This window comes from Sorex araneus, chromosome 5, assembly GCF_027595985.1.
Source record: "Sorex araneus isolate mSorAra2 chromosome 5, mSorAra2.pri, whole genome shotgun sequence".
Classification (NCBI taxonomy): domain Eukaryota; kingdom Metazoa; phylum Chordata; class Mammalia; order Eulipotyphla; family Soricidae; genus Sorex; species Sorex araneus.
The window spans coordinates 47,254,233-47,271,215 of record NC_073306.1 but is presented as its reverse complement, the minus strand read 5'-3'; the positions used below and the strand labels follow the sequence as shown (position 1 = coordinate 47,271,215).

Here is a 16,983-nt window from a genome sequence, read left to right as displayed (position 1 = left end):
TTTAAGGATCAAGTGAGACCATCTTTGTAAAGCACTTAACACAGTGCCCAGCACATAATAAACATTTTAGGTTTTTTTTTGTGTGTGTCTTTTTTCTTTTTGGGTCACACTCGGCGATGCACAGGGGTTCCTCCTGGCTCTGCACTCAGGAATTACTCCTGGCGGTGCTCAGGGGACCATATGAGATGCTGGGAATCGAACCCAGGTCGGCTGTGTGCAAGGCAAATGCCCTACCTGCTGTGCTATTGCTCCAGCCCCATGTATACAAAGCTTTGTGCTTGTGTGCATGCTTTGTAGATGACTTCGAGCTGTCTCCTCTGGCCCCAGAACTGCTGTCTGAAGTCTGAAGTCAAATGGAGTCCTGTTGGTGCCAAGCCAGGGCATGATGATGAGGCTCTGGATGCTGCCCTGCAAGCAGGAAGCAGAACCGAGGCCCCATTTTGAGTTAAGTGGACAAGCTAAAACTTGTGTCTAGATTATCTGGGAAAGTATAGCATGTTTCATATGCCTGCCTGGTCATACATTATCTTGATATACAAAGCAGCAGTTTCCCTCTCTCACACATCCTTAATCTGGATTGACCTTCTAGTATCAGTATGAGGCTTCTCTGTATTTTGTGTAACGGACCACAAGAACGTGGGGGACGTGATCTGTAGAGCCTACGTGTCCAGCTCCATATCTTCCTCTGACATTTTATTTATTTTTATTATTATTATTTTTTTGCTTTTTGGGTCACACCCAACAATGCTCAGAGCTTACTCCTGGCTCTGCACTCAGGAGTTATTCCTGTTGGTGCTTGGGGGACCACACGGGATGCTGGGAATCAAACCCTGGTCAGACCGAGTGCAAGGCAAACGCCCTAGCTGCTGTGCTATCACTCCAGCCCCATTCCTCTGACGTTTTAATCAATACAACATAGCTTTGGCTATATCAATCATATAGCCAAATATCATCAATATATAGTCATATAGTCATATATTATCAATATCCTGATGTTCTTTTGACGAATGCTTATCCTTTAACTGTTTGTACTCTCATTAGTGATTCTCTGTGATGAAGTCATTAGGATGTAACTGATAAAAAAAAAAATAGAATAAAAGGATGCCTCTGGCAGTTGCTCTTGGTCATGAGCCAGATCGATGCCTTGACCCTCCATGCTCTCTACACTCCTTTCACGTGTCTTATCTCTGCGCCTTGGACTGACTGACTGATATCACTTCATGCAACAGAGTCCAATGAAACAGACCACACAGCAGGCTAGGGATTAGTTCAGGGCTCGCTCTTGGCTTTGTGCTTGGGCCCTGGTGGGTCTTGGGGGCCATATGTGGTGGTGCCCAGAATTGACTGGCATCAGCAGCATGAGGGGCGAGGATCTCAACCTCTGTTCTATCTCTCTGGCCGTTTTAAAGTTGTTTTTTTTTTATATATAAAAATAAAATCATAGAATATTTGTTGTTTTGGTTCTAGTTTATTTTATTTAGCATGTTTTCAATATTTATTCATGTTGCGGCATGAGGCATGTGACTTTCTAGACATGTAGATCTTAGTTGGCTGCGTCTCTGTGCCACACTGTGTACCATTCTGTTGAAAGGACTTGGACTGATTGTCTCTTGCATCTACTGTGAATCGCCTCATGAAACCTGCTGGACTCAGACGGGTGGGCCAATAAGCAAAACAGTACAAAGACTTCTCAAAAATTGAAAACTATGGAACAGAGAGACAGATCAATGGGCTGAGAGTATGCTTTTTGCATGTAGGAAGCCTGGGTTCAATCAATAGCACCCATATGGTCCTCCAAGCACTTCCAGAAACACTCGGACACAGAATTACTAACACATCCCTTCATACATACTAATATAATAATAGGTAACTGCTAAATAAATGCATTTAAACTGGGGGTGCCTGCTCAAAAATGTTTTGAATTTTTCTCAACTGCCCTGAAAAAGAAAAGCCTCATTAATGCACAGCCAGTTTCACGTGTGTGAGGGGGAGGGATTGATACCACACTTGATCATGCTGGGGAGTGAACCTGGGCTTCCTCCAGCCCACTGGGCTCCCATCTAATATTGGGTCTTTTTATTGGCCAGGGGTTAAACCCAGGGCCTCACACATAAGACGCAAGTGCTTTATTGCTGAGCTAGCAGGTATATAACCAATGATTCTAAATGGTCTTTCTCTAGTTAATAAAATTTACCTATTCCCAAAGACACTTCTTTCCATCTGCATAACTAGAGATTTTCCAGAAGTGGGGTGGAGTAGGGGTTGAGAAAGTCCTGGAAACTTGCTCTTATTATCTCATTGTATCAAGAAAACACTTTAGGGGCTGGAGCACAGCGGGTAGGGCGTTTGCTTTGCACGCGGTCGACCCGGGTTCGATTCCCAGCATCCCATATGGTCCCCTGCGCACCGCCAGGGATAATTCCTGAGTGCAGAGCCAGGAGTAACCCCTGTGTAGAGCCAGGTGTGACCCAAAAAGCAAAAAAACAAAAAAAATACAAAAAAAACCCAAAAACACTTTAACCCTGACATCCCAGAGGACCATAAGTATCGCACATGTAAACATCTCCCACCCCAATAGTTCAAAAGCCTAGAGGTTGCAGTTTCATTGAGTGGTGACTCGGTAGGAACTCAAACCACCTAACCCCCTGTAAATGCCAGAGGGCAGAAAATTCAGTGCTACCGACCTGTGCTACTGGGAACGCAAAACCACCAAGTTCTGAGACACCAGTTTCTTGTTTGTTCCCCTACCCTCTGACTTTACCTTTAATTTTTGAGGCGCCAAGGACCAGCCCCTTTGTTTTGCTTTATATTCCTGACTTATGGACTCACACAGTATTTGACGGTTTTCTCTCCCCTCTGTTGTTGCTGGGGTTGTGCACATGTGCACACATACAAACCTGGCTGCTTGGGTACTGCTTGTTTGTTGGTGGGGGGTCCATTATTCTTGTAGTTGTGTGCCTGCATACACTGGCTGTATTGCTCACCAGGGGTCACACTCTTTGCTGAGATGCTCCTATGTCCCTTGCTATAGTATGGCATAGCTCAGACAGCACAGCTGTTGGACTCTGCATGTGACATTATTGGGCAGTGAAACCATGACCTTATGATTGCAAGGCAGGTGGACTTTATACCACTGTATATCCCTTAAGTCCAGAAGTAGGTTTGTTGAGGTGATGGTGTAGCCTCCCAAACAGTGCTCAGGAGTCCTAGGGATCTCTCCAGGCCATTCTTAGCTCACTGGGACAGTGACAGTTTGTGTGTGGGGGGTGATGGGGGTCTAAGGATGTAGCATTGCTCCAGCCCTGGAATACCAGGGATTATTCGGGCCATCCCAGCTGTGTTTGGGGGCTTCTAGGGTCACACCCATGTTGTTTGAGGGATCATACCGGGGATGATATGGGGCCTTGGACTGGGGCCAGCCACTTTTTTGTTTTGTTTTTTGAAGTAAATAGATTTTATTTAGAGGTTTCTGAGGGAAGGAGGAAGAGATAAGTGGGAGAGAGAATAGTGAAAATAACGCGCTCAAGAGAGAATGCGGGCTTCTCCAAGGGTGGAGGAAGCCCCTACACATAACCGAGCTTTAGACACAAAAGTATGAAAGCATGAAAGTACACATCTCCAGAGGGGAGATGTGGGCGACACATGTGCTCGGCCACGTGGGCACAAGCAGCACATGGGCTCAGGCAGCCTATGTGCTGGGGCCAGCCACTTGTGAGGCATGTCCTTTAACTGCTGTACTAGCTCCGGCCGCAGTCCAGAATTCACTTTTCTTTGCCAAGTTTTATCTTATTCAAAATCAAAGATAAAGTGATTCCCCCAGAACCAAAATACTCCTATCTACTTAAGGGCACTAGGCTGACTCCTAGAAAGAGAAGTCTACCACATATAATAGTATCCTATCATGCATTCTAGATTTAACTAATTAAAAAAAAATTTTTTTTAAGCCATAGTCTTTTAGGAAACAACCAAGAATGGGTGTACTTGCAAGTAAACATCCTGCTTGACTCACTCTTAAACATCTGCAAAGCTCCCCACAGGAACTAACCAATAATAGCCAGGTTGTTGTTCACTGTCAGATACCAGAAGGGTGAAGCTTTTCCACACAGCTGCTACAACTCATTTAGAAACAGTTTAAAGCAGTCCCAGAGTTTTTATTTGCATGTCACACCTCATTATCAGAATTTTTTTTTTTCTTTTTAGATCAGACCCGGGCAATGCACAGGAATTAGTCCTGGTGGTGCTCAGGGGACCATATGGGATGCTGGGAATCAAACCCGGGTTGGCTGCGTGCAAGGCAAACGCCCTACCCAATGTGCTACCGCTCCAGCCTCCATCAGAAAATTTTTATTCAAGAGGTAGCTTAGTTTCTTTATTTTGAGCACACCCAGTAATACTCAAACTACTCCAGTATGCTAGGAATCAAACCTGGGTCAGCTAAGTGCAAGACAACACCCTACCCACAGTACTATCACTCCAGCCCTAATTTATTTCTCAACCTGACAAAAATTGCCACCAAAGCTTAAGCTGAGAAGAGCTGGCAAAAAAACTATCAGTATTTTGAGCTCAGGGAACAGCATGGGGCCTGAGAGGGCAGGAGAGGTAGACGGGTTAATACACCTGCCTTGCACATAGCCAACCCAGGTTTAATCCCATGGCTGTCTATGGGCCTTCAAATGCTGCCAGGAGAGAACCCTCGAGCAGTGCTGGATGTGGCACACTGACCCCAGCCAAGAAAAAAGAAAATTAAAAAGCTAGAGTCAAAAATTCAAACCCAAGTCAAGATGCAGATAATGTAGGTAGGTGACAAATAATACCAGTTAAAAAGTAAAGAACACGTCCATGAGATACTGTCATTCAACTACTTTATTAAACACCGGATGGTCTGATTTCATGCAAGAGTTGATTCTTTCTCTTCACTGCCCACCAGGACCCCTTCAGATCCTGTTTATGGAAACACATGTCAGCAAACCTAACATAAGGGTGGAAAGTACCATCTCCAAGAACCACAGAACCCAAATGGGGAACAACTGCCAGAGCTTACTGGGGTTCACAGCAAGCCCCAGTCCTGCTCATCTGTTCCAGCAGGAAACGGGAATAAGACTCCTGAGAATCATTTCAGTTCCAATGCCCAGTTCCAATGTCTCTGAGGAGCAGCTTTCCAATTCCACGTGTCCTGTTGCAAGCAGCTAATCAGTAACTTCGTTAAGGAAGTCTGCCCCGGTTTCATCCCTGTTAGTTGCCTATCTCCCTTTGAACTTCAAAAAACAGAAGAGCAGGAATTGTCAAAAGGGACCTCAATTGTCAACTGGCACCTTTCATAGGTCACACCTACTTCCTAGAAGTAAACTGGCCAAACATAGCATAGCTGGAAACAAAAGGTTGTGAAAATATGTCCAGCCAGAAAATATCTCAGGCGCCCCATTAGATTCAGTTAATCTGCATCCGTGGATTTAAAATGATCGTCATCCACAGTGGAATAGATGTGTCCCTCGTTGCTTAGAAAATCCACTGCTTGCCTGGAAAGAAAGAAAAAGGCTCATTTTCACACCAATACAGAAAGGAGCCCAAGTATTCTGGGTGTAGGCAAATATGTAAGTTTCCCCGAGCTCCCCCTTCAGTTTTCTGTTAGGGTCACACCCAGTGGTGCTCAGGGGTTACTCTCACCCCAGAGCCTGGGAAACCATGCTGTACTGCCGATCGAAACTTGGGCTCCTTCATGCAAAGCATGTGCTCAGTCTGCCGCAACATCTCTTTGTGCCAGCCCCCTTTCAATCTTAGTTAAGAATTTCAATTTTTGGCACAGAAAGATCCTGCATGGAGAAGTGCCAGTATAACTGTGAACACAGGTGACCCACAGAATGACAATTAGGGACCGTCCTAAGACCCTTCTCTCCAATTACCTAAGAAACAGAAAGTAGCACCAAATCCAAATATCCGCCTAAGCAAAGCAAAACAAGGATCTAAAGCTGAGATTTTTGCTTGCACATGAAATCTAGCATATGAGACTGGGGAAATAGCAGAGTGGCAAGATGCATGTCTTGCACGCGGCAACCTGGGTTCAATTTCTAGCCTTAAGCCCTAATCACCACTGGGTATAGTTGCAAAAACAAAACCAAAACCAAAACCAAACAAACAAAATCTTCTAGTATAGGAAATGATTTTATAAAATTTCCCTGCACCAACTCTCCAGCTTCTCTGAAGTTGCATAAAGGAAAGGTCTTCTCAGAAATGGTCTGACACCCTCACATGATTCACAGCCGTTGGGCTGAGTGTGAGTAACATAGTTAATAAGAGTACTGAGTTCCATAGAACCTACTATGTGAGTAATTCTGTACCTTAGGAACTGAAAAGTATTATGATTATTCTGTACGACAGCAAATGGAGTTTGACCCGAGCATTCCTTTTTCTATCTAAATCTACATTATTTATTCTCTCTCTCTCTCTCTCTCTTTCTTTCTCTCTCTCTCTCTCTCTCTCTCTCTCTCTTTCTTTCATTTATTTATACCCGGTGATGCACAGGGGTTACTCCTGGCTCATGCACTCAGGAATTACCCCTGGCGCTGCTCAGGGGACCATATGGGATGCTGGGAATCGAACTCAGGTCAGCCGCGTGCAAGGCAAACGCCCTACCCGATGTGCTATCACTCCAGCCCCTAAAGCAAACAATTTATAACAAAAACTATCCAAAGCACCACAACAGAACAACTGATTACTTCCCAGACTAGGAAGCTCCTTATCTAGTAGGTTCTAAGGAAGGAGATTAGCACTGGCTAAGGGTAAGGGTAAAAGCAGCACATGTACTTCCCGCCCATAGGGGGCGCCATGCGCATGGAGTATACACTCTAAGACCAGCAAGCTGGAGACCTTTCCTCTAGATTAAAACCCTACAAGAGTTATCAGGTCATGTTCTGTTCAAAATTTTCCCAGAGGGCTGGAGAGATAGTATAGGGAGTCATGCATATGACAGACCCAGAATGGTTCCCTGAGTTACCTCTGAGCATAAGCCAGGAATAAGTCCTAAGCACTGCCAGGTATGGTCCCAAACCAAAACACAAAAAACAAAAGATCACTCCACATTTACACCAGGACCCTATGTCAACACTCTTATTATTCCTGATTAACACTTCTTAACTAATAAATTAAAGGGGGAAAAATTTCCCCAGACATAATGGGACTTAGTGTCTGTAGAGTGAACAAATAATTACAGAATGGGTTAGGACCATCTTTGCCAGTCCTTTCAGTATTTTTGTTTTCTTTCCTTTTTTGGCTTTTTGGGTCACATCCAGTGATGCTCAGGGATTATTCCTGGCTCTGCACTCAGATGTTACTCCTGACAGTGCCTGGGGGCCATATGGGATTCCAGGGATCCAACCCAGGCTGGCAGCATGCAAGGCAAACACCCTACCCACCTATTGCTCCAGTCCCATTTTTGTTGTTTTGTTCTGTGTCCCTAATAGGCCTCAGGGCACATGGGGCTACTCCTGGCTATACTCAGCCAATCTGGACGGCTGTTCAATGCTCGGGTGCCATGGTGCTAGGGATGCAAGGCACGCCCCGACTTCTGAACTACCTCCCCGCTTTCCTTTCTGTAACTTTCCAAATCAAACAACTTCATTTCTGTCAACAGGCTATAGTCAATAGTCTGTGTTTAGAACTACTCCTTACCAGGAAATCCGGTGTAGTGAAATGAGTATGACTGAGAGCCCTGTCTTATGAAGATGAATACTCACTTGACTGCGCTTACACTCATGTGTTGGAGCTGGCTTTTCAGATCCTGAAAGTTCAGGCCTTCAGGTCTTGGGCAAGCCTTAATCAAATTGAGCACCTGAGATGCAAAGCAGAAAGATTTTTTTTTTTTCCCCCAGCAGATTTATTATATGCACGTAGGTTCCTGTATTAAGGTATGTTTTGTTTGCTAAACAGGACAAGTTTCCTCTTCATGAAAGCCAGATTACATGAGCTATCTCACACCTTGTTTCACATGAAGATTACCTATCAACTGAAAATGATAATTCAACAAAAATTTCTACCAAATGCAGAGAGGTTTTTTTTTCTTTTTAATTAGTGAATCACCGTGAGGGTACAGTTACAGATTTATACACTTTTGTGCTTATGCTTCCCTCATACAAAGTTCGGGAACCCATCCCTTCACCAGTGCCCATTTTCCACCACCAGTAACCCCAGCATCTCTCCCACCCTCCCCAGTCCCATCTCCCCCCACCCCACCCTGCCACTGTGGCAGGGCATTCCCTTCTGTTCTCTCTCTCTAATTAGCTGTTGTGGTTAAATGCAGAGAGATTTTTAACAGCTACTCTCCCCCACAGAAACCTGAGTTTCTCTGTAATAAATAAATAAGCCGGGCTCTTAGTGTAAGAAGCATTAAGGAAGTAACAAAATGTAAGATTGTCTGTGTCTTGCATTTCTGTAGACATGCAAGCAGAATTTACCTGGTTTTGGATAGCAGTGAGGCCATTTATTGGCATGAAGTTATTTCCACCGAAGTTCCCGGCATCACTCATTCCTGTCATTCCTGGATAGCCTATAGGTGCTCTCCCTCCTGAGGGCTAAATTCAGAAATATGTTCACATTAAAAATTTCACCATTTCAGAGGCTGGAGAGATAATACAGCAGGTAGAACCCCAGTGCTTGCCTTGCAAAGAGCCAACCCAGGTTTCAATCCCCGGGACCCCAAACGGTCCTCCTAGAACCCTCTAGGAGTGATCCCTGAGCACAGAGGGAGGAGTAAGCCTTGAGCATGGGCAGGTGTGGCCCAACCCCCCCCCACCTCCCCCGGAATAAAAAAAGGGATTAAATTTGAAAGCAGTTTATCCACTTCTTTCATGGGGGGTAGGGCTTTTTGGGTCACACCCAGTGAACGCTCATGGGTTACTCTTGGCTCTGCACTCAGGAATCACTTCTGGGGGCACTCGGGGAACCATGTGCAAGATAAACACACCCTACCCACTGTACCACTGCTCCGTCCCCACTTTATCCACTTGTTAATGCTGTATCACAAGGTTATAGAACAATGATTAGTATGTTATGAGGCTCAGAAAATGGTTCTGAAATGTAGGAATAAGTTTCTCTTTGCTTCCCGATTACTCAAGTGTTCCTACAGAACAGGGTATGATACCGTCCTTAATGACCCGTGAGTTCTCTAGTCTCTCCTACTGTAACCAATTCTCCCTTTCGTTATCAAAACCATCAGGATTTTAGTACTAGATTCAACAAAACCTTTCCATGGGCCTATACGAACTTTCCAAACGGAATTCATACAATCAAAATAGTCTTGAAAACTTTTAACATAAAGCAAAAGACACACACACAAAACATCCAGTGTATAAGCAGTACTAAGGGGGCTGGGGCCACTCCTGGTGACAATGGCCAAGCAGGCTGGGTGACTCAATGATCAGGTTCAAGGATACAGAGCCGCTATGGCTCTGCCGAACTGAGGGCCTCCCGGGCTACCCCAGAAGTACTTGGAAGCCATGTCAGGGGCCAGAGTCTGAACGTGGGTCTTGGTGCATGGAAAGTTTGTGCCCCTAAACGCTAAGCTATCTCCATAGGCCAACAGTGCATAATGTTTCCTCATTACCCAACAGGCTGGCAATTAAAGCAGCAGCATGCTGTTCGACTTGGGGATTCTCTCTGCATAGGTCTGGAGCCAAAAGCTCATCGTATCATGGTGGTTCTACATTGGTAGGTTGTCTAAGGACTCAGCCATCCATGTCAATGGGGCCAGAAGCACTCATAGGTCTGAGGAACCTGAAAGATGCTTATCTCCTAGCTCTACCTTTCAAAATGCCAGTGTTAACACTATTGTAAACAAGTTGCCTGAACTATTGTGACAAACAAAAGAATATGCGAAATAGACAAGGAAGGGCCCAGAAAGACAGTTCAAAGAGCTAGAGTTCTTGTTTTGCATGCAGGTATCCCATGTTCAATCCCAGGCATCATATGGTCCCCAAAGCATGGAATCGGAAGCCCCCGAGCACTGCCGGATGTGAGCCAAAAATGAAATCAAACAAAATGTCAAGGAAACCAAAGCCAGAGCTCAGAAACTGCCTGCGATCTTCCAAGAAAGAGTCACAGACTAGACAAAGTTGCTCACCTGGCTGTGAGCCTTGTTCAGAATCATGTGCGCATTGACCACTTCCAGAATATGTGTGGTGAATTCATTCATATCCTCCAGGGGAATGACCTTAAAGGCGACAAGGCTTTTTTTGTTCTAGTAAAGAGAAAAATGCAAATGAAAGATTAGCGCATTCAAGTCAACTACAAGTGAAAACACTCGGCTCTCCTTGGTTTATGAGTTGCCAAAGCAAGCACTAGAGGTCTTTTTCTGGTTACAGTATTTTGCCAGTTGGAATAGATGTGTTATACTCAATTAACATCAGCACAACCAGCATCACTGAGGGGTAAATCCATTCTCCTCTGCGGCCACTCTCTGTATGGGTATCCTTAGGTCCACTGCCACATCCCAAATATGCGCGTCAGGTTAGGTAGCACACTTAAGTGTGTGAGCATGTCTGTGAGTGCACCCCAGGCAGAAGGGGGTCCTATCCAGGGCTGCCGCCCACCGTGCCCAGAGCTTCAGGGAGAGGCGCTAGTGAGCTTGCCCCCAACACAGAACAGAAAAAGTGGGCTGGGGGCTCTCTCCACCTTTAATGAAGCCTGTATTCTCTCTAGAGCCAATTACTCTTTCCCTCCCTCCCTCTGCTTACTCAAAATTTCCAAATAAAACCTGTTTTTACTTGGAAAAAAAAAAAAAGACTGGAAAATGTAAATATGAATGACTGTGTACTACTAGGGTTACTTCTGACCTTTATTCAGAAATCCAGTGCTCTTCTGGTGACCGGACATAAGCCATAGACACTTAGCTTTATGCCAATCAGCCTACGGTACAACTGGCTTCATTACATATCATTTAGTTTCAAGTTACAGTTCTGAGGACAAAAATGTTAAGTGCTATCTAAACTCAGGCACAAACCCAAAACTTGATTCATGCAAATAAATACTGGCATTTTAATTCCTAGGCTTTACCTGGAATGCTCTCAGATGACCGGCCACTTTCACGTATGTTTCTGGAGGAACCACAGTGTTTTCCCCACTAGGGTCCTAACAGATACAAGATAAACTGATTAAAATTTTAGTAGTTTTAGTGTCTTAAAATTTCTGAAAATTCTGAATCATGTACAGAAAAACAAAAGTTAAAGAGAGAACTAAAGGAACCTAACACAGCACTAACTCGTCTGAGTCTGCCCAACTTTTCTGTATTTACTTTCTCTCAAACGGGGGCCTTGGAGCTGGAGCGATAGTACAGCGGGTAGAGCGTTTGCCTTGCACTCGGCCAACCCAGGTTCTATTCCCAGCATCCCATATGGTTCCCTGAGCACTGCCAGGGGAATTCCTGAGTGCAGAGCCAGGAGTAACCCCTGTGCATCGCTGGGTGTGACCCAAAAAGCAAAAACAAAACAAAACAAAACAAAACACCAAACAGGGGCCTCCCTGAGGTGTGCTGGGGAACCCGAGGCCTTTTCCAGGGATATTTGACATAGAGGTCTGGTGAAGATTTTGGTGCTCAGTCTCAATTGAGCCAAATGCACTGCTATCCCAGTGGCACTGCTGCTTGTGATCCCCAGGCCCACAGCTAAGCGTGCAAACTGAGAGCACAATGAGGTATGTGACCCAAGTGAGCACCAAGGCACGAAAGCACCGCCAAGTGCATGCACCCAAGTCACCACCACCAAGGGGAAATGACCTAAAGCAAGTAAAACTTGAAAAATAAAATAGGGGTGGGGGTGCAGAGACAGTATAGCAGGTAGGGCACCTGCCCTGCACACAGCTGTTTTCAGTTCCATCCTTAGCACCCTATATAGTACCCCAGCATCGCCAGGTATGATCCCCAAGCACAGAACCAGGAGCAAGTACTGAGCATAGCTGGTATGGTGTATCTCCCCGCCCCACCCTCCCCAATAAATAAAGACAGGAGGCTGGGACATAGCTCCATAGGCTGGAACATGTATTTCATATGTAGGAGCCTTGCGTTTGATTCCCAGTACCACATGGACCTTTGAGCTAAAAGTGACCCCTGGGACCTTAGGGTATGCCCCCTCCAAACAAAAATGTTTTAAACTTTTATGAGAACAAATGTACTAACCTTTATGGGATTGAGTGCATTTATATTAGTTTGTACCTTTGATCTTATTTATCCAAAATGCCATGTAATCCCAACCCGATTAAAAAAAACAAACACCGCTTCTTACGTCTGTGTCAACCCACTGGCGAACATCCATGGGTGCAGCTGTCATGTCATCTATTTTGTACACGATGTTGGTTGGAGCTTTCTCTGCATGTCTGATTATCCCCACAACACAAACCTATGTAAAATGAAAAAGTTTGGTCTTGGGAACCAAAGCCACACTCCTGTATTAAATGTTGTTCATTTTATTTCATTTTTTCCTAAGATGAAATTACAGTTTAATAAATGCATGAGGATGGAGCAATAATACAATGGGTAGGGTGTTTGCCTTGCACATGGCTGACCGGGATTTGATCCCCAGCATCCCACACGGTCCTGCAAGCACCGCCAGGAGTGATTCCTGACTTCAGGGTCAAGAATAACCCCTGAGCATCGCCAAAACCAAAAAATAAATAATAACAATAACAACAACAATAATAATAATGCACGATACCTGTGAAATCTCAACATGGCCGATTTTGAATGCGTCATCAATTGCAGAGGCAGAGAGGAGCTGAGAGATAGTACAGGGTACAATGTGGTGTGCTCGGGATCTCTGTAAAGAAAGTTGGCATAAACCCAACCATGAAAACAGCAGCTATCATGCATTTAACACACACTATGGCAAGCACTTCATAATGAGTATCGAGAGGCCAGGGAGATGACTCAAAGGGGTGCAGCATATGCTCTACATGTGGGAGCTCCAGGTTTGACCCCAGGTTTCCACTACGTGGTCCCCCAAGCAAGGAGCTGAGAACAGCCCCAAGCACTACCAAGCATGCCCCTGTCCACACAGAAGTTGAAATATGATCCTGTGAATGGTCAAGGTCATAAAGTTAAGAAATGCAACACTTTAGGGTATGGACAGATAACTGAACAGGGCCTCTGAGATGCAAAGCTCGCCTGGCACATGGGAGGACCAGGGTCAGGAACCAGCATGACAGTCTTCTAGGCCCACTGGCAGCACCCCCCTAATTTTTTTTTTTTTTTAAAGTAAGGAGAGTGAAGGGAGCAGAATATGGGTTAAGCCACTTGCCTAGTAAGATCCCGAGTCCAGGTGTGGCACAAACCTTCCCCTCCCTGCCAAAACAGAGGCAAGTCCAGCCTTAGTATAATGGCAAGCTGGAGCTGGCTATACCTCACCAAAGAGATGACATTTTTTTCTTTTTGAGGGGGGTGGGAGAGGAAGGTGGTTTTTGCTGCATCTTGAAGTGCTCAGGGTTTACTCCTGGCTTTGAGTTCAGGGATCAATCCTGGTGGTGCTAGTGAGATAATACGGGGTGCCAGGGACTGAACTCAAAGTCAGCCACATGCAGGGCAAGAGTCCTATCCTCTGCTGGCCCCAAATTGACATAATTATTTAAAAAGGGCTGGAGAAATGGCGAGTAGAGACAGAGCTTTATAGTTGTTCTATTTCATGGTAAAATAATATTGAGTTAAGTATAGCTGCCTCTAGGACATGTGTTCTAATCATTAGAAATTCTGAGGGGCTAAAGCGATAGCATAGTGGGTAGGGCGTTTGCTTTGCATGCAGCTGACCTGGGTTCAATTCCCAGCATCCCATATGGTACCCTGAGCACCGCCAGGAGTAACTCCCGAGTGTAAAGCCAGGAGTAACCCCTGTGCATCGCCAGGTGTCACCCAAAAAGAAAAAAAAAATTTTGAGGAAAATGGGTAAATGCTTAGTCCCACTGGATGGCTTCTGATCTTGATACCCTGTAGAATGAAATGTGCTGAACGGGATCTCAGAATTTATTGGCAATTTCAAGAAGAGGGAACATTTAGGTTGGATCCCGAAGCATGAAAAAATGACAGTTTATAAAAATTAAAAAGTAGGGGCTGGTGAGATAGTACAGCACTTGCCTTGCATATGATTGAGCCAGGTTAATTCCATCGCCCCACCTATGGTCATCTGAGCCCTTCAAGGAGTGATCCCTGAGCTCAGAGCCAGGAGTAAGCCCTGGAGCGCTGCTGGGTATATAAAAAAAATTAAAAAATAATAATAAAAAGTGGCTACGGAGCCAGTGAGTAGAAGTAAGAAGACTGTTTTCACAACTGACTGTGGCTTGATGCTAGCTAGGCACTGCATATGGTCATCCAAATGCTGTCAGGAGTGATCACTAAGCAGAGCCAGGAGTAGTTTCTGAGAATAGGTTGTGGCTCCCAATCGCCCCCATTCTCCGAAACCTTCATCAAAACCCTGAATGACAGGCTTGAGGCTCTTCCTGTTCCTGGAGCGAGCAGATATCATTGGGCTACACTAGCACTCGACAGGGACAAATGGAGATGTTACTGGCACCCGCTCGAGCAAATCGAAGATCAACGGGATGACAAGTGATACAAGTGAATCTTTAAAAAACAAGTGGCTGGGCTGGAGCGATAGCACAGCGGGTAGGGCGTTTGCCTTGCATGCGGCCGACCCGGGTTCTAATCCCAGCATCCCATATGGTCCCCTGAGCACTGCCAGGGATAATTCCTGAGTGAAGAGCCAGGAGTAACCCCTGTGCATCGCCAGGTGTGACCCAAAAACAAAAAACAAACAAACAAAACAAAACAAAACAAAAAAAAAAAAAACAAGTGGCTGTGGGCTGGAGACAACACAGGTTCATTTCTGGAACAGGAGCAGGCTCTGAGCATTGAGCCAAGAAAAATACCTGAGCACCACCAGATGTGGCCCAAATCCCCCATCCCTACCCTAAAATAAGCAGCTAAAGAGGAGGGGCTGGAGCAACAGTACAGTGAATAAGGCACCTGCCCTGCATGCAACATGATCAAATGAAAAAGTCCAGAGGCCATAGGATTCACACTGCTCTGCTAAACTAACACTACCCACCAAAAAAGCAGAAAAGGATCGCAAAAACTGAATTGTGGCTTCTAGGCTCAGGTTCTTCTATTTAATCTACAGAACTCTGGGGCAGCCATTTTATACATGGCACTGTCTCACCTCAACCTTGCAGTATGGTTTGTAATTCTGCATCTCCTATAGCAGGTGCAAACCAAGACTGCCAAGAAAGCTAAGCAATTGCTGCAAAAGTTCTCTGGCAAGTAGTGGCAGAGCCATGATGGGGCAAAGACCCCCGTGCCCCACTGAGACCATCATCTCCTGCATTATAGGCTTTACTGCACTTCATTTAAAATAGACTTCGAGTACATAAAGAACGCAAACTCGATTTTTCACCAAGTTTGTTTTTTTCCCATAAAGCTGATTCATTAGCTAGACCAAATTCATTAGCTAGGCAAAATTCAAACTGAAGGCAAAAGACAACAGAGGATGCAAAATTAAGGGCGAATTCCTCTAAACAACTGATGAGCGGATCGCACATCATCAATTGATTTGAATTCCTATCGCGGCTGCAATGAGAGTGGCGAGCCTGGCGGGAGGGGGCAGGCTACAAGACCACCTACCGATTTCTTCTCGGGCTGGGTGGACGTCGGCGATCCGAAGCCCCCAGTGGACTGTGTGAAGCCGCCGCCTCCCCCGTAGGAGCTGCCGTAGCTTTCAAACCCACCTGGTTTCAAGCAAGCACCGTGTTAGGACCCGCGGGGGCGCCCACGGCCATTCCGCGGCCAGGACCGCCCCAGGGTCCCCCTGCTCCTCACCGCCACCTCGCCCAGCCCCAGACGCCCCCGACCCCCCGACCCTGCCTCCCGCCCTCCCCTGCCCCCACCGCCACGCCGACCCCCGCCCTCCCACTAGCTCTCCCCGGCGAGTCTCCTTCTCCGTCCCGCCCGTCATTACTGTTCCACATCTCCGTCACGACTCCCCGGTGAAAAACGTTCGGAAGGTGCCGGTCCGGTGGGTTCGCCCAGTACCTCCAAGCCCGGTTGCCGCCGCCGCGGTCGGGACTTTTCGCGGGCGCCACAAACTACTTCCCGCGAAAGACGGAGCCAATCGGCGCCAAGAACGTTTCTCTCTCAGCCAATCAGTGCGCGTAAACACGACGCCCTTCCCGTCCCCGTCGTCCCTAAAGCACGGGAAAACGTGGGCTCAGCCACCAATGGAAACGGAGGTCTCTGCGGCCATATTTACGAGGGTCAAAACACACCGTGGGAAGGGAACCGGAAGCCGCGGGGAGCCGAGGGGGGGGCGGGTTCTCGCCAAAACAACCAATCAAAACTATATTTCCATTTCTAAGTGCGTGCCGCCCCGCCCCGTAGCGCGCTGCGTACGCCACTTCCTTTGGCGTGTTCCTGTTCCCGCCAAATTCTCGCCAATCCACCAAAGCTGCTTTTTTCCCGCTAAACCAAGGCGCGGGGCTTCGCGGTAAAGAGCAGTCGAATTAAAGAGCGTGGACCGAGCCGGAAAAGTAGTACAGGGGGTTAGGCGCCGGCCTTGCAAGCTGCCGACCCCAGTTGACCCCTGACACCGTCCGTGTATGTTCCCCCGCGCTTCGGGAGTTAAGCCCTGAGCTCAGCAGGGTGTGGCCCCAAGCCAAAACAGCAACAGAGAGTATGGACCCAGTACAATTTCGTTAAAAGCTAATGCCCGGAAGTTTGGATTTTTACGTGAAAATGGTCTGATTTTGAGCAAATTAAAATATTTTAAAACACTAGACTATATTATAAAAACAAAAATCCAACCATCTGTTGGCCGTAAGACTTTTTTGTGTCACCTTTTGCAGTGTGAATTCTTTAAACTTGGAGCACAGGTGGGAATAGTCCCGAGCACTACAGGGTATGCACCCCAGCTCAGTCCCTTTTTGTTGTTTTGTTTTGTTCTTGGGCTGCACCAGGAGATGCCC

General features: G+C 46.3%; 1 protein-coding gene across 1 annotated transcript; it reads right to left on the bottom strand.

The window, feature by feature from the left end:
• Positions 1 to 4,845: 4,845 nt before the first annotated feature.
• Positions 4,846 to 16,256, bottom strand: RPA2 (replication protein A2). Its single transcript, XM_004603504.2, has 9 exons — positions 15,981 to 16,256; positions 15,647 to 15,750; positions 12,696 to 12,797; positions 12,267 to 12,380; positions 11,044 to 11,118; positions 10,112 to 10,228; positions 8,448 to 8,564; positions 7,731 to 7,825; positions 4,846 to 5,516 (listed from the first exon to the last, which is right to left on the bottom strand). Exons 1-9 carry the CDS (start codon positions 15,988 to 15,990, stop codon positions 5,432 to 5,434), a joined length of 819 nt encoding a protein of 272 aa, XP_004603561.1. The 5' UTR covers positions 15,991 to 16,256; the 3' UTR covers positions 4,846 to 5,431.
• Positions 16,257 to 16,983: the final 727 nt, after the last annotated feature.

Bases quoted from the DNA above. Each gene is read 5' to 3' on its own strand.
- RPA2 (XM_004603504.2), bottom strand. The intron at 12,381-12,695 runs GTATCGTGCATT...CATTTTACATAG, and splicing joins GCCATGTTGAGATTTCACAG to GTTTGTGTTGTGGGGATAAT. The intron at 7,826-8,447 runs GTAAATTCTGCT...TTTGCATCTCAG, and splicing joins TCACTGCTATCCAAAACCAG to GTGCTCAATTTGATTAAGGC.